Source organism: Erpetoichthys calabaricus, chromosome 4, assembly GCF_900747795.2.
Source record: "Erpetoichthys calabaricus chromosome 4, fErpCal1.3, whole genome shotgun sequence".
In the NCBI taxonomy this organism is placed as follows: Eukaryota; Metazoa; Chordata; class Cladistia; order Polypteriformes; family Polypteridae; genus Erpetoichthys; species Erpetoichthys calabaricus.
Window position 1 is genome coordinate 328,564,765 of NC_041397.2, and position 24,099 is coordinate 328,588,863.

At 45.9% G+C, this 24,099-nt stretch overlaps 3 protein-coding genes and 1 long non-coding RNA gene across 7 annotated transcripts in view; 3 read left to right on the forward strand and 1 right to left on the reverse strand.

Annotated features, from left to right (window-relative positions):
* Positions 1-24,099, forward strand: part of LOC114643553 (protein NLRC5-like) — a 5,922,889-nt gene that overhangs the window by 4,109,330 nt on the left and 1,789,460 nt on the right. Inside the window, exon 30 of the mRNA XM_051925772.1 lies at positions 14,412-14,585. Coding sequence (XP_051781732.1) covers positions 14,412-14,585 — 174 coding nt within the window. The remainder of the gene's footprint in view (positions 1-14,411; positions 14,586-24,099) is intronic.
* Positions 1-24,099, forward strand: part of LOC114644893 (E3 ubiquitin/ISG15 ligase TRIM25-like) — a 150,370-nt gene that overhangs the window by 121,039 nt on the left and 5,232 nt on the right. The window lies entirely within an intron of this gene.
* Positions 15,479-16,671, reverse strand: LOC127527389 (uncharacterized). 2 transcript variants are annotated; one of them, XR_007934703.1, is made up of 3 exons: positions 16,587-16,671; positions 15,593-15,674; positions 15,479-15,553 (listed from the first exon to the last, which is right to left on the reverse strand). It is a non-coding gene; the product is annotated as an uncharacterized LOC127527389 (long non-coding RNA). The 2 variants fall into 2 exon arrangements; XR_007934702.1 differs by having other exon boundaries at positions 15,496-15,532.
* The window catches only part of LOC114643557 (NACHT, LRR and PYD domains-containing protein 3-like), a 1,908,976-nt gene continuing 1,907,368 nt past the window's right edge, over positions 22,492-24,099 (forward strand). For 2 of the 3 annotated variants that reach the window (XM_051925780.1, XM_051925781.1), the window contains exon 1: positions 22,493-23,126. In XM_051925780.1, the coding sequence (XP_051781740.1) occupies positions 22,785-23,126 (342 nt within the window). In that variant the 5' untranslated portion in view covers positions 22,493-22,784. Of the gene's footprint in view, positions 23,127-24,099 lie in introns of all 3 variants that reach the window. The other variant, XM_051925782.1, reaches the window with a different exon arrangement.

Genomic DNA, 24,099 nt, shown 5'->3' on the forward strand with positions numbered 1-24,099 from the left:
AGCACACAATATTAGATTGGACACCTTCCCTTTTATCATCGCAGATCTGTTTAAATACAGAGGGGTATTGGGACGTGGAATGTCACCTCTCTGAAGGGGAAGGAGCCTGAGCTTGTGCGTGAGGTTGAGAGGTTCCGGCTAGATATAGTCGGGCTCACCTCGACGCACAGCTTGGACTCTGGAACCAATCTCCTTGAGAGGGGCTGGACTCTCTACCACTCTGGAGTTGCCCCCGGTGAGAGGCGTCAAGCGGGTGTGGGTATACTTATTGCCCCCCGACTTGGAGCCTGTACATTGGGGTTTACCCCAGTAGACGAGAGGGTAGCCTCCCTCCGCCTTTGGGTGGGGGAACGGGTCCTAACTGTTGTTTGTGCGTATGCACCGAACAGCAGTTCGGAGTACCCACCCTTTTTGGAGTCCCTGGAGGGGGTGCTAGAGGACATACCTTCTGGGGTCTCCCTCGTACTGCTGGGGGACTTCAATGCTCACGTGGGCAATGACAGTGAGACCTGGAAGGGCGTGATTGGGAGGAATGGCCCCCCCGATCGGAACCCGAGCGGTGTTTTGTTATTGGACTTCTGTGGTCATCACGGATTGTCCATAACGAACACCATGTTCAAGCATAGGGGTGTTCATATGTGCACTTGGCACCAGGACACCCTAGATCTCAGTTCAATGATCGACTTTGTGGTCGTGTCGTTGGACTTGCGGCCACATATCTTGCACACTCGGGTGAAGAGAGGGGTGGAGCTGTCAACTGATCACCACCTGGTGGTGAGTTGGCTTCGATGGTGGGGGAGGATGGCGGTCAAGCCTGGTAGGCCTAAACGTGTTGTGAGGGTCTGCTGGGAATGTCTGGCAGAGCCCCCTGTCAGAAGTAGCTTCAACTCCCACCTCCGGCAGAACTTTGACCATGTCCCGAGGGAAGTGGGGGACATTGAGTCCGAATGGGCCATGTTCCATGCCTCTATTGTTGAGGAGGCTGACCGGAGCTGTGGCTGTAAGGTGGTCGGTGCCTGTCGTGGCGGCAATCCCCGAACCCGTTGGTGGACACCGACGGTGAAGGATGCCGTCAAGCTGAAGAAGGAGTCCTAAAGGACCCTTTTGTCCTGTGGGACTCTGGAGGCAGCTAATAGGTACCGGCAGGCCAAGCGGAATGCAGCTTCGGTGGTTGCTGAGGCAAAAACTCGGCCATGGGAGGAGTTTGGGGAGGCCATGGAGAACGACTTTCGGACGGCTTTGAGGAGATTCTGGTCCACCGTCCGGCGTCTCAGGAGGGGGATGCAGTGCAGTGTCAACACTGTATATGGTGGGGATGGTGCGCTGCTGACCTCGACTCGGGACGTTGTGGGTCGGTGGGGGGAGTACTTCGAAGACCTCCTCAATCCCAATAACATGCCTTCCAATGAGGAAGCAGAGCCTGGGGACTCGGAGGTGGGCTCCCCCATCTCTGGGACTGAGGTCACCGAGGTGGTCAAAAAACTCCTTGGTGACAGGGCCCCGGGGGTGGATGAGATACGCCCGGAGTTCCTAAAGGCTCTGGATGTTGTAGGGCTGTCTTGGTTGACACATCTCTACAACATCGCATGGACATCAGGGACAGTGCCTCTGGATTGGCAGACCGGGGTGGTGGTCCCCCTCTTTAAGAAGGGGGACCGGAGGGTGTGTTCCAACTACAGAGGGATCACACTCCTCAGCCTCCCTGGAAAAGTCTATTCGGGGGTTCTGGAGAGGAGGGTCCGTCGGATAGTCGAACCTCGGATTCAGGAGGAACAGTGTGGTTTTCGTCCTGGTCGCGGAACAGTGGACCAGCTCTACACCCTTAGCAGGGTCCTGGAGGGTGCATGGGAGTTCGCCCAACCAGTCTACATGTGTTTTGTGGACTTGGAAAAGGCGTTCGACCGTGTCCCTCGGGGAATCCTGTGGGGGGTGCTCCGGGAGTATGGAGTACCGGACCCCTGATAAGGGCTGTTTGGTCCCTGTACGATCGTTGCCAGAGCCTGGTCCGCATTGCTGGCAGTAAGTCGAACCCGTTTCCAGTGAGAGTTGGACTCCGCCAGGGCTGCCCATTGTCACCGATTCTGTTTAACTTTTATGGACAGAATTTCTAGGCGCAGCCAGGGTGTTGAGGGGGTCCGGTTTGGTGGACTCAGGATTGGGTCACTGCTTTTTGCAGATGATGTTGTCCTGTTTGCTTCATCAGGCCATGATCTTCAGCTCTCTCTGGATCGGTTCGCAGCTGAGTGTGAAGCGGCTGGGATGGGAATCAGCACCTCCAAATCCGAGACCATGGTCCTCAGCCGGAAAAGGGTGGAGTGCCCTCTCAGGGTTGGGAGCGAGATCCTGCCTCAAGTGGAGGAGTTCAAGTATCTTGGGGTCTTGTTCACGAGTGAGGGAAGAATGGAGTGTGAGATCGACAGGCGGATCGGTACGGCGTCCGCAGTGATGCGGGCTCTGCATCAGTCTATCGTGGTGAAAAAGGAGCTGAGCCAGAAGGCGAAGCTCTCAATTTACCAGTCGATCTATGTTCCTACCCTCACCTATGGTCATGAGCTATGGGTAGTGACCGAAAGAACGAGATCGCGAATACAAGCGGCTGAAATGAGTTTCCTCCGCAGGGTGTCTGGGCTCTCCCATAAAGATAGGGTGAGAAGCTCAGTCATCTGGGAGGGGCTCAGAGTAGAGCCGCTGCTCCTCCGCATCGAGAGGAGTCAGATGAGGTGGCTCGGGCATCTGATCAGGATGCCTCCTGGACGCCTCCCTGGTGAGGTGTTCCGGGCACGTCCAACCGGGAGGAGGCCCCGGGGAAGACCCAGGACACACTGGAGGGACTATGTCTACCGGCTGGTCTGGGAACGCCTCGGGATTCTCCCGGAAGAGCTAGAAGAAGTGGCCGGGGAGAGGGAAGTCTGGGCATCTCTGCTCGAGCTGCTGCCCCCGCGACCCGACCTTGGATAAGCGGAAGAGGATGGATGGATGGATGGAACAAATTAAAGTTTTGGAATACAGACTGGCTTTCTTGATTAGGTTTGGATTCAATATCGTTTTTGTTATTGTTTATTTTTTTTAAAGTACATTTTTGGTAATAAATTGTTAAATATGGAAAGGAATATTGTTTTGGCTATTGTGGGCCAGAGGTTTTATGGTTTCCTTTCTCTTTTTGGAGCTTTACTGATTTTTAATAATTTAAAGACGTATCCTGTTTGTTAGGAGTGTGCAGGCTGTGACACCTGCTTCTTGAGCTTTAGGGTTAGGACTGTTAATTTTTGTTAGGCCTCATTTCAAACCTGGGGCTAGATGTCTAGGCCTAATTTTGAGCTTTGATAGTTGGTAAGAATTACAACAATCACTTAGCAACTCAATCCTCTGATGGCTAAGATGTGAGGGACCAAACACTGACACATGGAAATTCTCCAGCTTAAATTCACCACATGGACAATGACAAGATGAAAAAAGAAAACCTGACAAGAAGATGAGCATTTTGATAATCTTCTTCAAAAACCTGACCAGAAAACTGAAGGTGTGTGCTGGCAGCACAAAGCATGAGTGTGGCGTGGGACTTTTCCTTAGCTATAAGATGGCTATGTGCATGATGGGTTATAATGTAATGTCAGGTGGAGTGAGAGCATGCAGGATATCCTTGAAGTCTAAATACCCATAACAGCCACCTGGGTGTGTGTGCCAGCATCAGAAAATCAAGTGGAAGATTTCTCAAAGAGCATCCAAGACGTCCTGGACTCCATGCTCTCACAAGACATAGTTATAATAGCTGGTGACTTCCATGTGAAAGTGGGAGATAACAGTGTAGAGAAAGTGTGTGGAGGCTACTGTAACAAACAGGCACTGGGAGACATGGTGAGGGTTTTAAATAATAATAATAATAATAATAACAATAATAATAATAATAATAATAATAATAATAGTAACAAGGGGACTTTGCCCCTGCTCGCTTTGCTCGACTACCCCGGCCAGCGCTACTTGTGCTCACGTTGTGAAGAGGGGGGCTGAACACACCTGAAGGAGATGTGGTTGCTCCTCCGAAACCCCCTCTTAAACGGTGATACAATGGGAAGTAAATATTTTTTTTTTTTTTTTACCTCCACTTTGCTCGATCAGCTGCTGTCTTGCTGTGTGATCTGCACATGCTGCTCTTTTTTCTTCACTTAGTCGTTGACATGTCATCTATAAAGTTTTTATAAGAGCTGAGAGCACAGGACTTGTGTCTGATAAGACTGAGAGTTTAGATGTTCGTGATCTTATTTGATAATGGTTGTAAATAGGGCATGACTTGAAAAAATCTCATGTTAAAAGTCCCCATGAGACTGTCCGGGGACAACAATCTCATCTTTTAATTCTCGCAGATACGCCTCTTCATTGGGAAGAAGAAATACTACTTTTCCCTGATGGCAACACGAATTAGATGATCTACAAGTCTCCGACTTAAATTTTAAATCCGAACAATATATTCAATCTCTTTTCGCTGTTCCGTTATTTCACCAAGTAATAATTTCCCTTTGTTTGCACTAATGCGAGACTTTCGAATTTTCGTACTTCCATTATCTCTAACCTGCTCTGCATGTGTATCGCGCCGTTTTTGAATTCTTTATGACATTCTGCTTTTTCAACTTCTCTCTTTTTACCTTTTATTTCCGGTCCCGGGCCTGGTTAAATGTCTTGGCACAAAGTCTCATGTCGCGGGTGGTGAAAGTGTCTCTCTGAGAAAATCATGTATCGTAAACAAGATTTGTTTTTATAATAGAGAGATAATAATAATAAAAATACATTTTATTTATATAAATGGGTCACAACACAGTTGACTCAAGAAAAGAAATGTTATGTTTAAGACAAGGTCAGTACCCTAACTTATGTGTGAATTCCATTTTTACATGCTTTTTCTTCATTTTTGTTAATTTGACTATACTCATTTATATTATAGTTGTTGTTTAGGTTTATTATTTGTGTAATTATGTATTCCTTATCAGTTTAGTTTTTTGGCTGAAGAAAAATACTTCCATGGAAACAGAGCTTCAGCCAGGTACTTTGCACACCCTAGAGGGTCCCGTCCTGAGGAGAGGTTACCGGCACGCTACTTCATCGTGTATCTTTACTGCAGAACTTCATTATAGAAAAACACAAGATTACAATCTGCTTCCACAATTTGCTGATCAATAATTTGCACAGTCATTTGGTGAATGCCAGCTGTGGTGATGAATGATCTTAGAAGGGGAAGCAGGCAACAGAACACAAGTAGAAAGCTCAGAAGTGAAATGCCATCTATAATGTCTGACCTGATCAACAATGCTTCCCAATATCCCAAGTGTAGCTGAAACCAGTCGGAAGCAAGCTGGTCATGTCCTGCACTTGCATTTAGATGATTCATTGCCAAGGTAAAAGATGCTTCAGGTGATGTATTATTGGGTATGTACGTGCAACACTCATCTCGAAACATGTGACATACACCACCTTTTTCTGATAGTATCTAGTCCAAGACTTGTCTGTTCTGTATTGTCATGTGACTTGTGCCATCCAGCAGTTCTCCTAATGCGTCCAAACCTTTTCAGTATCGTTAGTATGTGCTGTTCTGTTTATGAAGAGTTCAGAACTCTTTATCCTTAAACCAAAGTTCACACATCTTCAGTGTGTAAGGCATGGGCATTGATAAAATTGCAGGTTGGCCTTGGCACACATACAGTACAGCATTCTTTAAGTGTCACTTGTCTGATAGTGTAAGTAGCCAGTCACTTTTTTGGATGTTTCTTCCATAACTCCATCACTGCATTGTCATTTGTAGTCTCTGCTTGTATATTAATGTTTCTTCTCCTTCTCAGTTTCATTTGGCCAACTCTTTTGTACTACAAGTGTCTTTTTATTGTCATTTGCTCATTTCTCAGTACTGCTAGAAATTAATAGTGGAGAATTTTCTTTGGGTGTAAACAATGCTCTTCTGTGTAAATGGACCAGACATGGAGCAAATCCCAGTATTAGTGCCAGGCACAGAATCAGATCTCTGTTCACTCACTGAATCCAAAGGGTCAGGCACTGATCCCTCTAAAGAAGAACTCTCATGTTTCAGAGAAGTGTCCAGCCCTTGAGGGGCTGTCTTGTCTTCTGATACTGAGTGTTCTCCATCCTGGACTTGACTCGCATGGTATGCTCTCGGTACTCTGGTGCAGTTTTTCAAATGATACTAGGATGAGCTTCATTCTATCTGTACAGAGTGTAAGGACCTTCAAGTCTCGGTTCATTCCACCTTCTGAGGAAGACTGTCAGATAGACCTGGTCACCAGGCTTGACAGGACACTCAGACTCCTCTGTTGAGACAGGTTCTCTATTCTTTTCTTGATTTGCAGACAGGGTGGCTTATCCCTTGGCCTGGGTTATTTCAGGAAGGTCCATCTTCTTTGTTCCATCTCTTCCCTGGAGGCAGCTAGAGCTCAATACTTGAACTCAGAGCCATTCCAGTAATTGGAAGTTTGGTTGTCACTCAGTTAAGGGCTTGATTTTACTCCTTCAGAGATAAACCTTTTTGTGGACTCAGTCAGGTCAGTTAGGTCTCTTTTGTGGCTTCTGTATTGCTATTATTCTGAACAGCCCACGGCACCTGCTGAGGTCTAAACCACACACGTGTATCGTTTGTGTATTTAGTTCATCGCACCCTTAACTGACCTCACACATTCTCATCTCTTCCTTCTTTTTTCAGTTTTCTCCCCAGGAGTCCCAGGCTGGTTGGTGGTCTTCTGGTTATCGTTGCATCTGTATGTGGCAGGGGCGGGTTTGCTGATGCTTCAATGGAGGAGAATGAGAGGTGCGTGCAGAACCTACTGCTGACCGTCTTACTTTGGTAATGTAAAGATCTGACAATCATTCTCATGATATTCCTGTATTTCTTTATTCTAGAACATAAAGCAAGATATGACTCCAAAGGTAAGGACACTGCAGTGCAATCCTTCACTTACTCCAAAATCTTTATCAAAAACAAATAAAAAGCTCACAAAGGGTCTCAGGAATTCAAATCAAAAAAAGACACAAGTGATCTCTACACTGCCTGACAGTTTAGACTTTTATGCAAAATGTAATTTATTTATGTAATTCTATATTTGTTACTCCAAACTCTTCTTGATTTTTGCATTATCACAAATAATATTGAGATTTCATGACAGAAACATAAATTTGATGAGCTGTCAGCAGAATGAAGGAGCCATCAAAAAATGAGAGCCCAGAGACAAAATCAATAAGGTGTAAAGGTCCTAATGGATGGACTGGCATCCTGACAGGGACCATCAGCGGACAGTTGCCTGGCCAGGAAGCCATTAGGGAAGGACAGCTTGCTTGGATGTGCATTCCAGCTGGGATGGCCCCTGTTTCCTTTCCCATATGGGGTGAAAAAATAATGAATAGACTGGGGACATGCCATATAAAGAACAGCCAGTCCCCCAATACATTAGGTGGCAGTGTTCTCCTGGGCTGTCTCTAGTTTGGACACCCGCAGGGCTACATGGGACATGTTGTTCAACAACACAGCTCTGTTGGGTTCCTTGGGATCCACCAGGGGGCGCTGCCAATAAACGACTTCACTACTCTATGGAGTGTCAACCTGGCACAGAGGTGCTTCCCAGTTGTGATCCCAGGGTGTTGAAAGTGTTCCTGCATCATATGTAACAGGGGCCACCTTGCGTCACTCAAGTGATTAGAGTCAGGTGGAAGTGGACAACACTTGCAAGAGGAGATAAAGAGTGAAAGAAGAGGGAAGAACAAATGGTTATTTGAACAAGTGGTTATTTGATTATAAATGTCTGTAAAAGAAACTGCATATAATAAAAGCACTTTGATTTGAATCTGGGACTTAATTGATGAGATTAAGTGAGGTTTGGGGCTCTGTGGTGCTTCATATTGGCCACAATAACTTGAAAAATGAACAGCACATAGACATGAAAAACAAGATGGCTTAAAAAGAAGGACACTTAAATAACAAAAGACTTTATGACCAACACCCTCCCAACACCACCTTATTGATCAGATTCAAATCCCACCCCCTCATTTGTTATATATTGCCTTTGATTCCTGTAGGTCTAATCCTTTTCCTCTGATGATGACACCTGATAGGTTGTCAAGAGGTTAGGGATAAAAAACTATTTTAAGATATGTGATTCATTTTCACCCTTTGTGGATTTCTAGCTACAAATATGCAAACCTATCAGAGACCTTCACTTCCATATATATATATATATATATATATATATATATATATAGTAGGGGGAGAACGGGCATCCCATTGAGATGAGAAAAAATACATTACCCAGATGGGAGGCCAGAGTGGCGACAAAAGCAAATTGGCCAGTGGATTGGAAAAATAACTGACAGGAGATAATGGACGTACCAGCAGAACCTGAGATTTTGAAGAGGTTCCAATCTCAATACACCATGTGACCATGGTCCTCATATGGCAACCCACACCAACAGGGATGCTGGGGAATTGGAGTCAAGAAGGGCAGCCCTGTCTGGATGCCTGGGTCTCCTTAGGGGGCGCTTTTGGGGGAAGACCTCCCTACTTTCTCTATGGCTTCCCAGAACACATGGAATGGCAACGAAAGCATTCACAGGTCTGACATTAAAGGGAGTCCACTGGTAACATTGTAGAGAATGTCTTTAATTTCACCTTAACAGCTTCCTGTGCCCCTGATGTCCACCATGACAGGTAGCAGCACATATGTGGCCACAGCTCCTGCTTCTGAGATGTTAAGACATTTTCATTCTGACTCCACGTCCTCCACACCCAGAGCTGAGAGTTTTACCCATCCTGAAGAGAGCCATCTGCTAGTCATTCCCAGCATGCCACCACTGCCCATTTGGTCAGAACACCAAACGCTCATTTAGTCTGAGGCAGCCTACCACCCAATGGTGACATCTCAGCTCCTCACTTTATCTGAGCGTCCCCTCCATACAGCCTCAGGTCAGATGAGATGACGTTACAGTTGATCATTGATGCCATGGCGTTTGTTATGAACAAATCCTGACCAGCACAGAAAGTCAATGACATTTCACCAGTGGAACATATCTACATAACAAGATGGTGCCTCAGGTGGTGCTGAATATCATGTGCCATGTCTGGAGCGTCGTCACATTTACTGACGGTGGTACAGTTTATTAAGTTTAACAAGTCAACAGAATGACAGAGCATGTGAGCAGGTCCACAGGACAAGAGGACCTACTGAACAAGTTAGTGTCTATCTATCTATCTATCTATCTATCTATCTATCTATCTATCTATCTATCTATCTATCTATCTATCTATCTATCTATCTATCTATCTATCTATCTATCTATCTATCTATCTATCTATCTTTCTTGACAGTCCAGTTCACTTCCTGTGGCCACAAGTGTCCTTCACAATCCCCAGCACTTTCTGTTAGTTTCTGATTTCAGTTGTCCCACATTGTGACCCTTAGTGACAAAGTGACATTTGCTCAGCCCCTCTCTGACGTCACTTTTCTGCTCCTGATGTCCACATCCACCTCTGTTGGTGTCCTGCACATCAGACTTGTGACATGACCCCATTGTCGTGTATTCTACCCTCACAGCTCAAGTCTTGCCTGTTTCTTAGACAAATCGTCACTTGATTGATGACAATGATGTCACCCTTTATTACAACGCTGACACCTTGAACAGGGGGCATGTCCTCATTTGAATGTTCCAAAGTGTCTGCAGACATCGGCCTTAACCAGCGTATCCTAATGTGACATCGAGAACACACAAATGACTGGGGGTCCTAAACACGGGGACAGCTGCAGTGGATGCCAATACTCTTTAATGTCACACACATCATTGTCATTGTCACAGAGTGACGTTTTAGGATTTATTTAGTAACGTGTGTTATGTTTTATTGTTTGCCCTGAAGAAGTCATTGAGAGAATCACGTTGGCCCTCAGACTGTGAGGTTTATGTGGTTTGACCTCGAGAATCAGGACCCCTCAAACAGGCTGCCATGGGGGGCTTCACTTGTGTCTTCAGAACTGAAAGGATTTGCTTGTCATTTAGGACTGAGCTATGAAGAGACAATTGTTTGGTTTTCTTTCACCTTCTCTCATATTCTGTCTGTTTATTATGGGATGTGTTGTTGTTCTTTTGATTTTTTTCCTGATCTTCACAGGTGAGTTAATGCTGGTGGTCCAGACTGCTGAATTCCCGTTGATTCTCCTCCTTTTCTGGGCCCCTGACATGTTCTTCTTGTGATCTTCTGATTCTTTTCTCTTTCGGTGGCCCAGCTGCTGTTCTTCTTGTCTTTTTATTCTTTAATTCTCTGTGTGGTTTGACGTCACTGAGGTGTCAATTGTGTCATTTCTAACACCTACCAGCAGGTGACGATGCTAGCAGGTCACTCTGCCATTTTGCTCTGAATGGGCAGCTCAGGTCAGAGGAGAGCTGTGAGTGGACAGCAGTGGTCAGCAGTAATGGGGGTCACTTCACAGTCCACTCACACCACCTCTCTTAATTTGATCTTCTTCTATATTCTCCCAGTATGTCCTCATAAATTCCCAGTCCATGTGGTGCACCTGCCCAGTAAGGTAACTCTGATTCTGGTCACTCCTGGTTGGGGTCACTAAGTGGCAGGGCCTGTCCCAGTAGCAGGAACTGAACACAAGCAGGATGGACAGGCCATCACAGAGGGTCCACAGTCAAGGGGTCTAACTGACCACCTCAGCGGCTGAAAGTCTTTAAACATCAAATAAGAAAAAGAAGAAAACTGTGAAAGAAATACAACTGAGAGAAAAGGAGGAAACACATGTGGACCCCCAGTTCTCCTCCCCGTCCTAAACATGTCACTTGTCACTGAGGTTTGACCTCGGCAGGCTAAGCTGGTGCAGGACGTGACGTCAGGCTGAGTCTTCAAGGCAGGTGTCCTGAGCCCATAGCAGACCACAGCAGACCCTCACGGTTGTCCCCTTCACTCAGATGACTTTCTTTTCATGAGGACACTAAAGATGTCCCCTCACTGACTGTGACGTGTGTTGAACCCGAGTCTCTGTGGCCTGCAGACACAGTAAGGCAGTGTGCTGTATGAGCCAATCAGTGATCAGAGCTCAGCAAATGTTACAAACCTTAGGAAGAAATGACTGACATTCAGCATTATGGGATAGGAGGAGTGGCCAACATTAAAGGAGATGGGAATGGAGGAGTTATTATGGGATATCAGGGGACAGGAGGAGTGGAGAACAAAAAGAAAAAGCAAATGTGCAGTTAGGAGAAAAGGAGAAGAAGAAGTGAGAGCTGGAAATGAAGAAGGGAAACCCAAAGAGACGAGTGACACGGCCTCACCAGCAGAGGGCAGGACCTGGGGACCTGCAGGACTGGCTGACGGCAGACACTCAGATGTCTTATAAGACGTCCTGGACTGTCAGATGAACACATCTGATCACCTTGAGAGAACTTCCTCCATCACAGTCCTGATAATAATAAGAATATTAATAATAAGGACAAGACTGTCACCTGACGTCACCACTGTGCTGCTTGTCCTTGTCCCATCTCGCTCCTCGTTCTTCAGATCTCGTCGTGTCCATTGATTTCATCCAAACGTGTGAAGTCAGCGTCACTGATGGGCTTTGGCTTACAGCTGTGATTTGAACTCACGTCCTCTAATTTGATGTCATTTAATGTTTTCTCTGAATATTTACTGACTGACTGGTCACAACACATTCATCCTCATCGTCGTTTTCTCAAATGTTATTCTTATTTTCAGTTCAGTTCCCTTTATTGTCACTCTTGTCTTTATGTCACTCAAAGTGCTGTGACCTCCTTGCTGTGTCTGTGTCCAGGTGGTCATTCAAGGTGACACAGTGAGTCAGCGGTGGGATTTGAACTGGCGTCACCGTGATGGTTAGGCCTGTCCCTGAGCCACTGGGCCACACTGTCTGAGGTGACACGTGAGCTTTGACAGAGCAGATGGCCATCTTGTGTTACTTTTGGTGGAGGTTTGAGATTTCAAAGCTTGTGAAGGTCCTGCCATCTTTAGCCCACCCACTTGCTGTCTATTGGCCTGTCCTGCCTGATTTAATGACAAAGATGGCAAATGAAATCACAAACAGATGAGCTGCTGATGTCAACAAGAGGGGGACAAAGATGGCAGTCATGTAACCCCCAAATGTGACATGGCTGTGCATTTCTATCGCACAAGAAGAAGCTCAAATACAAAGAGGAAAGAATCAGAAGACCCCAAAGAGAACTGTGATGGTCTGAGAGGAGCTCAGGGTCATCTGGAATTCAGCAGCTCAGCTCATAGTCATCGGCCTGTGAAGATCAGGAAACAAATCCAAAGAACAACAACATCCCATAATAAACAAACAAAATTGGACGAGTGTGACAAGAACATCAAATAAGCGTCTGTTCATAGCCCAGTCCCACATCACACACATTAATCCTTCTAAAGGCTCAAGTGAAGCCCCCCACGGCAGCCTGTTTGAGGGGTCCTGCTTCTCAAGGTCCAATCACATGAACCTCACAGTCTGATGACCAACGTGTTCTGTGATTCTCTAAATGCTGTCCACAGGTTAGACTAACAGATGTCAGTATTCTGGAGTACACACACACACACTCCACATAAATGTCACATTATTTAATAAAGGACGTCGCAGACCACCCATCACCACCATCTCCCCCAAAGCCACTAAGCCATCCTGTGCTCCTCGTCACCTCAGCAGACCAGCAGCTGCTGTTGTTCCCAGTTTGACAATCCAGTTCACTTCCTGTGGCCTCAAGTGTCCATCACAATCCCCAGCACTTTCTGTTAGTTTCTGATTTCAGTTGTCCCACCTTGTGACCCTTAGTGACAAAGTGACATTTGCTCAGCCCCTCTCTGACGTCACTTTTCTGCTCCTGATGTCCACATGCTCCTCTGTTGATGTCCTGCACATCAGACTTGTGATATGACCCCATTGTCATGTATTCTACCATCACAGCTCCAGTCTCACCTGTTTCTTAGACGAATCGTCACTTGATTGATGACAATGGTGTCACCCTTTATTACAACGCTGGCACCTTGAACAGGGGGCATGTCCTCATTTGAATGTTCCAAAGTGTCTGCAGACATCGGCCTTAACCAGTGTATCCTAATGTGACATCGAGAACACACAAATGACGGGGGTGCTAAACACGGGGACAGCTGCAGTGGACGTCAATACTCTTCAATGTCACACATGTCATTGTCATTGTCACAGAGTGATGTTTTTAGGATTTATTTAGTAACGTGTGTTATGTTTTATTGTTTGCCCTGAAGAAGTCATTGAGAGAATCGCGTTGGCCCTCAGACTGTGAGGTTTATGTGGTCGGACCTCCAGAATCAGGACCCCTCAAACAGACTGCCATGGGGGCTTCACTTGTGTCTTCAGAACTAAAAGGATTTGCTTGTGATTTAGGACTGAGCTATGAAGAGACGATTGTTTGGTTTTCTTTCACCTTCTTTCATATTCTGTCTGTTTATTATGGGATGTGTTGTTGTTCTTTTGATTTGTTTCATGATCTTCACAGCTGAGTTAATCCTGGTGGTCCGGACTGCTGAATTCCTGATGATTCTCCTCCTTTTCTGAGCCCCTGACGTGTTCTTCTTGTGATCTTCTGATTCTTTTCTCTTTCGGTGGCCCAGCTGCTGTTCTTCTTGTCTTTTTATTCTTTAATTCTCCGTGTGGTTTGATGTCACTGAGATGTCATTTGTGTCATTTCTAACACCTACCAGCAGGTGGCGATGCTAGCGGGTCAATCTGTCATTTTGCTCTGAATGGGCAGCTCAGGTCAGAGGAGAGCTGGGAATAGACAGCAGTGGTCAGCAGTAATGGGGGTCACTTCACAGTCCACTCAGACCACCTCTGTGCCCAGGGGACTAGACTTTGGGATGCTGAGTGTCCATTCAGAGTTCGTCCACTGGCTTTATTACAAATTAGGAGACAAATCAGAAAACTGAGGTCACCAGCGGTGAGGCCTTTAGTGGACTGAGGTCAGCTGGTCAGTGGCACCGGTCAGCATGTGACGTGTGAGTATCAGAAGTGTCACATGTTGGTTCTGTCCACCCTGTCCGTTATGTCACTGATCATACAGTCAGTCCAGTCTTTGTCACAATAGACAGACAGAGGGTCCTCATCGTCTAAGTGGTCTGACATCAGGAGAGCCCACCATGACAGACACTCGACAGACACACTTCCCATTCCTGTCCAGTGTCCACATGACACTTTGAGTGACTTGTCACCAGTCAGTGTGGCAGGAAGGCAGAAGACGCTCTCAGGTATATAGCGCCTTACCTTATAAGGACAGCGGTGGTCTCAGGGTCAAAGTGCATTTCAATGAAGACGGCGCAGTCATTGAGCCCTTGTGCTGTGTGTCCTTCTGTCTGTCTGTCTGTCCTCACTCTTCTCTTTTCTTCTTCACAGGTTGGACTCTTGTGGTCTCACCTCGGCCTGCTGCTCAGCTCTCTCCTCGGTCCTCTCGTCTCCAAACTCACGGCTGACTGAACTGGCGCTGAACGACAACAACCTGGGAGATTCAGAGGCTCGTCAGCTGTGTGAGAGTCTCAGGAGTGACAACTGTAAATTAGAGACACTGTGGTGAGTAAAGAGGGGGAGGGGTGGGGTGTGTGAATGTGTCATTGATGGGCGGGATGATCACATGACAACACATGGAGTGACCAGAGTGACAGTGACAAGTGGAGCTGACTGAGGTGACAGACAGGAAGGACAAGAAAGATAAGGACAGACAGAGAGAGGAAGATGAGGAGGAGTGTGAGATGGACAAGAAGAAGAAGAAATGGACAGCAGCTGAGTGTCCAGCCAGAGACATGGGGACAAGGACACAGGGGGATCAGGACAGCAGACAGTGTGGACAGGAGGAGAGGGGGACATGACAGTCTGGGGGCTGAGGGTCATTTGGAACAAACAAGAAAGAGCAGAGCAGCAGACGGGGGGATCAGTGGACAAGAGGAAGAAACAAGATGGAGGATGAGAGACGAGCAGGAGATGAAATGAGAGAAGACATGAGAGTGAGGAGGAGAAGAAGAAGAGAAAATGAAGAGAGACGGAGCACTAGAGAGACAGACAGGAAGTGACCGCAGGGGGGACAGAGGGGGCAACAGCACGTCATCTGGACAGACCACCTTCTTTATGAAATGTGACGCGACCAGCAGGCCTTCAGAGGATGTTGACCAATCGGTGAGTGGACCGAGTGACTGACAAGCTGACACACATCATGTGACTTAGATGAGCACAGACACTGAGAGGAATTCTGGGTGACATCAGGGGGTATGTCAGTGTGACAGTCCAGTGTGTGTGTGGCGCCCCCTGCTGTTTGTAACTCATACTTGTGTCTCCTCACAGGCTGCAGAACAACGGGATCAGTGAGAGTGAGAAGAGGAACCTGTGGTCAGTAGAGGAGGAGCTCAGGAGGTCTGGACGTCAGGTGGATATCTACACATGAGAAGACCAGCAGTGGTGATCTGACAGACCCCTGTCTGTGACGGAGCCCCCCGTCCATTCACCCCTAAATTCTCCTCTTTCTTCTTTTTCTTCTCCTCTCAGCTCTGCTCCTCATTTAATAAACTCTTAGTGTCCACTAAGACTGTGTGCTCCTCCTTTAACATCACTTTTATTTTTAACACCTTGAGACCCTCAACTGGTGACAAAACTCAAGCAGACTTGGACCTGCAGACCTCCAAGTTTCACCACTAGAAGCCAAGCAAAATGACCCCTTTTATTGGCCAACTAAAAAGATTACAATATGCAAGCTTTCGAGGCAACTCAGGCTCCTTCTTCAGGAGTTGCCTTCGAAAGCTTGCACTGAAGAAGGGGCCTGAGTTGCCTCGAAAGCTTGCATATTGTAATCTTTTTAGTTGGCCAATAAAAGGGGTCATTTTGCTTGGCTTTTCTCTACATTCATAATGGCTAACACGGTACAACACCCACCAGAAGCAGTAAAGCAGTGGGGGGAGTCATCCTGTAAAAAGCCCCCCAAGTCGCCTGTCCCACCGATGAGCAAAGAGAGGTGGACAGTCCAGCTGTATGGTGACAGGGGGCCTGAGGCTGTAGTGACCCTGGGGACGAGGATGGGACAAACCCTGGACAGGACACTGGTCCATCACAGGACGCCATCAGCGCTCATCTCCATCGTCACTCGGTGTCATTTGAACCCGTGTCTGCTCTGTGTCCCCCAAGTCCTGTCTGCCCCCTGCTGATTCTCCTTTGGTGACACTTTAACTTCCACGAGGCTCAGTTTTGATTTTGATTTTCTTTTTTATTCCGTCGTCTCCACTTCACCGTCCCCTCCAGTCGTGTCCTTGTAGTGAGCAGCGGCCTGAACAAGTGAGCCGTTAAAAAGAAATAAAAGAAAAGACGAGGAGAACATGGAGGAGTGTGGAAATGGGATGGACTGGTGCAGTCCAGGGTGGGGTCCTGACTTGATGTGGACAGACGTCCACTGAGGGACCAGCAAAACAGCGTCCTGTCGTATTTATATTATTTATACCACACTTCATATTAGGAGGTACCACAATGTGTTTATTTTTGTCAGGTTTGTGGACCCCCATTAGAGTGGGGCTAGGAGTGATCGCCCCCTACTGGCTCCACCGCTGCTCTTATTGCAGGTCATTACATTCTGTGATTGCTGTGATTTGTGAATGTGACTCACTGTTAATAAAATATGTCCTTGAAGCCTCGGCCTGACGTCACGTCCTGCACCAGCTTAGCCTGCCGAGGTCAGACCTCAGTGACAAGTGACATGTTTAGGACGGGGAGGAGAACTGGGGGTCCACATGTGTTTCCCCCTTTTCTCTCAGTAGTTTTTCCTTCACAGTTTTCTTCTTTTTCTTATTTGAATGTTTAAAGACTTTGAGCTTCTGAGGTGGTCAGTTAGACCCCCTGAGTGTGGACCCTCTGTGATGGCCTGTCCATTCTGCTTGTGTTCAGTTCCTGCTACTGGGAGAGGCCCTGCCACTTAGTGCCCCCAACCAGGAGTGACCAGAATCAGAGTGACCTTACTGGGCAGGTGCATCACATGGACTGGGAATTTGTGAGGACATACTGGGAGAATAAAAAAGAATAAGAAGATCAAAATAAGAGAAATAGAAATGAGCGTCATGAAGATGAGATCTGCACAGACAGGAGCAAAGGTTCAAGAGTGTGAATGTGAGGGCAGCAGGTGAAGTGTCAGAGAAAAGGACATGCGGGGGACAAACCTGCTATGAGGGACACAAGAGGGATGACAAGGAGAGACGAACAGAAGACACAAAGTGACGAGTGACATGTGAGTGCAGATGATGACGTGTGGACAAAGACATGGCTGCTGGGCTAACGAGTGTAAAGCGGGTGTGCAGGAGAAGAGCAAAGTGCTCAAGATCTGCAGGGGCACCCAGTGGCCACTTTATTAGGCACACCAGGTAGGCGTCCTCGGCATCTAAAGAGCCTGAATTCACCAAGGTGTTGACCCCTTGAGACACATGAATGGCTCCTTATGGATTTCTGTCTCCATGTTGTCATCAAGCAGTCCTTCAGACTTCTCAGCCTCACATTTCTGCTCCTCACTTGCAGTTCTAGCTCATCCCAGAAGTGCTTTACTGGATTGGACGTGCAGCCATTGGTGTCAACTGAAGTCACCGTCATGTTAGATGAGCCACCTTGAGGCTCATCTAACATGTCGTGTTATCCTGCTGAGATCCTCCATTTTTAAAAGTGTCCATTGTGGCCATTAATGGATGTTTGTGGTCAGCCACCATGCTGAGGTACGCTGTGACAATCCAGTGACAATCGACTGATATGAGGAGGTCTAAAGTTTGACAAGAAGACAACACTGTAGCCAACAGAGCAGGATGAGCTGTGGACACACACTGTTTAGGCCCAATCAGAGCAGACCACCATTGTCATATCATTGTAGAAACTGAGACCCATCAGGCCAGGTGACATGTTTCAGATCTTCAGTTTTGCTGATCACACAGCCACTGTGGTCTCATTGTTCTCTTCAGAGCTGACAGTGCAGACCCCGGCCTGGTCATCAGCTGCTGTAGCCCATCAGTGTGTTCAGAGATGGTGGTCCACAGAGCTCCTTCTTAAGGATGTGACATTTCAGTGTTTGTGTCCTTTATCTTATCTTGAATGCATCCAGCCGTCTTCTTCTCATCTCTTTTATAAACTGTGGTATTTCCACCCCAATAGCCATCAATCCCTTAGTGTCACTTCATTCTGTGTCACCTTAGACTGTAATGTGTGACAATCTCAGGACAGCATCTTATTTTGAGATGCTGGGACTCCCTGGTGTGACACCAACAGTCAAACACAATCAAAGTCACAACGTCACACACCTCGGTCTTTCAGACCACAGTTAGCCCCCCTGACCAAGTCTGCTTACTCTACGTAATGCTGTTAATGTGTGTGCTTTTACAGTGTACTAAACAGAAATTGTAATATTTAACATTTGTGTGTTTTATTTCAGTGAGTTTTCTTTTTACAACGTGATCACTCAGCTGGGAAGGCTGACATTTCTGTAAACCAAATGTCGTGTAACTGAAGCAGCAGGCAGCTCATTAATATTCATGAGGGAGTTCACCACGAGGGCTGAATGTGGGAGGAGATTAAATCCTGAGGCATATGCAAAATAGGCACAAGCAGGAATTCTGGGAAAAGAAGCCAAACATTGTTAAAGAATGTCACCATTTATTAGAAAGTGTATGTTAAAGCTCAGATTAAATGGCCAGCGTGTGTGTTTGTATGAATATGTGACATGGAGGCCTGGGACTTTAATATGAACGTTTCAAAAGCAACTTAATTAACAATCAACAGGCGCTGATCAGTTGTCCCACATTCTCGAAACATAAGGCAGGTGAGAAGACACGATAAATTCAAAGGATTTTAAAAAGTATTAGCAGAGAGACATCATAACTGCCAGAGAGAGAAGATGACAACTGTCTGTGCCGCCTACCATCCCAACACTCACAAGTGTCATAGCTGAAGAAGACGAAGATGACAAACGCTGAAGCTGCGGCCTGATACAAGGCTCGCTGTGTGACCTGATTTGTGTCATTCAGGTTGGAGTTTTCCTTTTCTGTCATTTATCTGTTTTACTGCAAAGAAATACAAGCAATGATTAGAATAAACGTTTGGGGATGACCTCACTGAAGTTGTCTTGTCGACTGACATTTAGGAAAGTGGGTGAGTGTTGATATTAACGCTGTTTTCGTTCAGGTTGAGTTCTATCAGACGTCGCGGTTCGAGTGTGAGGCCCTGCCAGAGAAACCTGTCAAGCATCCCCTTGGCTTCATCTCAGTTATTAAATTGAGGTTCACTCAGCAGGCGTAGTCCTTGTGGTGGCTCTTGGCTTTTGCTGTGCGATTTTGGAGTGTAACTCTTGGGCCGACAAGTCCGTGAATCCTGACAGGGACGTCCCTTGAGCCCCACGTCGAGCCCCTCCTGGGGCTATTGAGGTGTTTGTTGCTTTATATTTGAGGACGTCAGTGCTGACTGAATGTGACAATGACAAGAATTGCAGGACATACTTGTGAATCAAGGCTAACAATTTAGGCACCTCCAGTATTAACTTGTCCACCCTAAAGAGGCTAAAGTGCCTTTCGTGAACGCTCTTTCACACTGGCTGTCACAAACAGGACAGGTGGGGTTCATTTTATGGGGTATCCTGTGGTCTGATAAGATGTCAACATTGTTTAAGAAAGCAGTGAAGTGTCAGTGAGGTCGCTGGAATACGTAGTACGATGTAAACGTCAGTGTGTCCAGGTCAGTGTTTAATTTTTGGCCAGAGATGACAAACTGGTCACCTGTAGCTAAAGTGTTTAAGGAAACTGGGCCTAAGCCAGTGCCCAGTGCAGACAATGTGAGCAGAGTGCTGGTGGCTTTAAAGCCACTGAAATGGAAGGACAGAGAGAAGAAAGCAGTAGGAGCCGTCAGCTGGCTGGTCACTGCGGCCGTCACCAGTTTAGAAAGAGAAGTGACGAGATGAAAGAGAAGGTGTGTGAAGTGACAGAGGGGGACAGTGTCATGGCCAGAGGGGCTTAAAAGTGGCAGAGAAATGTGAGGTGTTAGCTTGTAGAGCAACCAAATGAGAAGGTCAAAGGTGAGAAGAACAGAAGACTGGGGTTACAGTAAGAGCCGAGACCACCAGTGCAGAGTACAGTAATCCCTCGCTATATCGCGCTTCGCCTTTTGCGGCTTCACTCTATCGCGGATTTTATACTGTATGTAAGCATATTTAAATATATATCGCGGATTTTTCGCTGCTTTGCGGGTTTCTGCGGACAATGGGTCTTTTAATTTCTGGTACATGCTTCCTCAGTTGGTTTGCCCAGTTGATTTCATACAAGGGACGCTATTGGCAGATGGCTGAGAAGCTACCCAACTTACTTTCTCTGTCTCTTGCGCTGACTTTCTCTGATCCTGACGTAGGGGGATTGAGCAGGGGGGCTGTTCGCACACCTAGACGATACGGACGCTCGTCTAAAAATGCTGAAAGATTATCTTCACGTTGCTACCTTCTGTGTGCTGCTTCCTGAAAAGACATGCAGCACGGTGCTTCGCATACTTAAAAGCATGAAGGGCACGTATTGATTTTTTTATCTGTCTCTCTCTATCTCTCTCTAACTCTCTCTCTCTCTATCTATCTCTCTCTCTGCTCCTGACGGAGGGGGTGTGAGCTGTCGCCTTCAACAGCTTTGTGCCGCGGTGCTTCGCGTACTTAAAAGCCAAACAGCACCATTGATTTGTTTGCTCCTTTGAAGAGGAAGATATGTTTGCATTCTTTTAATTGTGAGACTGAACTGTCATCTCTGTCTTGTCATGGAGCACAGTTTAAACTTTTGAAAAAGAGACAAATGTTTGTTTGTCTCAAAAGTGTTCAAAAGTGTTTGAATAACGTTCCTGTCTCTCTACAACCTCCTGTGTTTCTGCGCAAATCTGTGACCCAATATAAAAATAACCATATAAACATATGGTTTCTACTTCGCGGATTTTCTTATTTCGTGGGTGGCTCTGGAACGCAACCCCTGCGATGGAGGAGGGATTACTGTACACTGAAAAAAAACAACCTGCAGAATCAACTCAATAAATGTGACGTAACAATTGGCACTCAGTTTGTTTGGGAAGATGTCACGCCATATTGTGAGTAAAGAGTACTAAAATCAAAGAGCTCTGAAATTAGGTGAAACATACATAAGGTCTTCTAAAACACAACACAACTCATTACTCAGACATTCTGAGTGACAGTAACTCTTCATTGTGAATAGACAATTCTTTATCTACCTAATAATAATAATTAGGAATAAATCAACATTACTACTTAGCAGGGCGGGTTAGCTTTACTTATATAAATAAATCATCAGAAGCAGGAGCCAAAGTTCATTATATCAGTCTTTAGTGAACACGGAGCATGACGTGAAAGATAAGGTGAATAAACGTACATGTTCTACATGAAATAAGATGGGGTGTGTGTGTGAGTGTGTGTGTGTGTGTTGTGCTGTTGAAATGGTGTTGTCTGTCTCTCCCTGTGGAAAGGATGGGTGAGTGTATCTGTGTGTGTGTGAGTGTGTGGCGTGCGTGAGGGTGTGGTGTGTGTGAGTGAGCATGTGTGTAAGTGTATCTGTGTGTGTGTGTGTGGGTGTGGTGAGTGTATCTCTGTGTGTGTAAATGTGTTCACCTTGTGATGGTTACTGGGTTAGGCTCCAGTTTTCCCACGACCCTGCTCAGTATAAGAATGATTGAAAATGGACAGATAGATGGATGGATGCATGGATGGATGGATAGATTATTCTGTTTCCTAAAACGAGTGGACTTTACTTATGTTGATCGAAGTCTAACAGCCAGGAACTTCAACTACACAGAAAGGTAAGAGATATGAAGTGTTAGCTTTACTGAATAATAAAATGATTTACCAGCATTGACAAAAGACACAAATGATACTGAATTATCTGATAGGTGAACATGGATGGATCAGTTGATTCTTCTCCTCCTAACATCCCTACAACTTTGATAAGTTAGAGAAGAGAACTTACTATGGGATGGACATTTGGATTAATTCAGAGCCCCAGCATGACTAGAATGAATCCTCAGTGTCACAGCTTGCTGTCTCGGCCTGCTGAGGGACGCCTGGCCATCACAATGCCAATCTGTTTATGCTGATTTATGGGACGGACAATTTCACTAATAAAGAGGACCAACATGGCGACATGCAACTCTGTCTCTATTGATTTATGTGTTGTGTTTTATTTTAATTTTATTCCATTTGCAAATGTGCACTGAGCTCTGAGTCTGCCTAATGTGGACTGCAGTGTGTAATAAATAAATAAATAAGAAATACTGACGTGAATTAAACTTTAACAGGCACCCTGGGACAGGCCATCTCTTCTTTTACTGTAAGTCCTATCGTCACATTGTAATTTTCACTAAGTGAGGCTCACATTGAAGATTTCCCTTCAAATCTCCTCCTCCTTGTCACCAAGTAAAGACAAACTTTCACATTCGTTTCTTCACAAGTCACCTCCTTATCTGCCTGACTGATTCTCTCTGCCTCTCCTCACACTGACGATGGCTGAAGCCCAGCTGTTTGTATCACAGGACGAGATCACTTGCTCGGTGTGTCTGGAGACCCTGACTGACCCCGTCACCATCCCCTGTGGTCACAGTTTCTGTCTGAAGTGCCTCACTGACTGCTGGTATCAGAGCTAAGAGTTCAGTTGTCCTCAGTGCAGAAGGAGCTTCACCACGAGGCATGAACTGAGCAGAAACCTTCTGCTGAATGAAGTCATCAGGAAATTAAAAAAGATGGCACTCAGTTCTCTTCCATCTAAGAAATATGCCAGCTCTGGAGATGTGGAGTGTGACTTCTGTATTGGGAAGAAGTTCAGAGCAGTGAAGTCCTGTCTGACCTGCATGGCCTCTTTCTGTCAAACTCACCTGCAGCATCACTATAAGATAGCGGCCTGGAAGGGACACAAGCTGACTGATCCTGAAGGAAATCTGGAGGAGAAACTTTGTGCAAAACATCAGAAAAGTCTGGAGATGTTTTGTAAAACTGACAAGACCTGCATCTGCATGATGTGTGGACTAACTGAACATAATGGTCATGAAAAGGTCGAGCTGGAGACGGAAAGACAAGAACAACAGGTGAGTGGGGTTTGGTGTTTGATGGAAACAAAATAAACAAAAGGAGTGAAGTGAAGCATGAATGTAGTTTGGCAGAGAAGAGCTGGAGCCAGTCCTGATGACACTGGGTGTGAGACATGAAACAGTCCAGGATGGGATACTTAATGTGATCGATGGACACTCGAGTGAGCTAAGTGGAGGTTCTTTGTGTTCTGATCACTTGTGGTTCGAGTTCCTTAGGTCTCTTTAGGAGATACACGTCATTTAATGTTGATGTCTGAGATTAGATCTGGAATTCTTACAATATGCCTAGATTTTGAAGTGGCTTTGTAGTATAGATGTTTTCACTTTATTAAGTAATTTTGTGCCTAGTTACTGATCAGACATTATTTCATGTAATCAACATCTTGAGTGATAATTACACTGTATGATTGTGAAGTGACCTTTAACAGTTTGGAAAGAACTCCACCAAGTCCAGTAGCTGTGTAACATATTTGTAAAATGTGTGTGATTCCAAATTTCTGTGAAGATTAAAATCCACCATCCACACTACATGATTATCATATAGTGAGGTCAGATAAAAAGACGGTAAATTCAGTTGTGAATATGGAATCTGGCCCAGAAGGTCTGAAAATTAATAGTAGAACATAAGAAACGTGACAAACAAGAGGAGACCATTCAGTCTAACAAGCCCGTTTGTTTAGCTCATAGCTAAGATGTCCTCATATCTCTTCCTGATTCTTCTTAAAGGTTCTCAAGGTCTCTGCTTCAGCTCCATGTCTCTGTAGTTTGTACCACAACTTGAATCTTCCTGGCTTCACTTTAAATGCACTTCCTCTTAAAGTCCACTGATGTCCTTGTTGGATCTGCTTCATCATTGACTTTGAGGATTTTAAACAGCTGGATGAGGTCCACACGCTGTCTCCTCTGCTCAGACTAAACAGCTTTATTCTCTGAGTCTCTGCACAGTCTCTGCTGAACGCACACTAAGGAG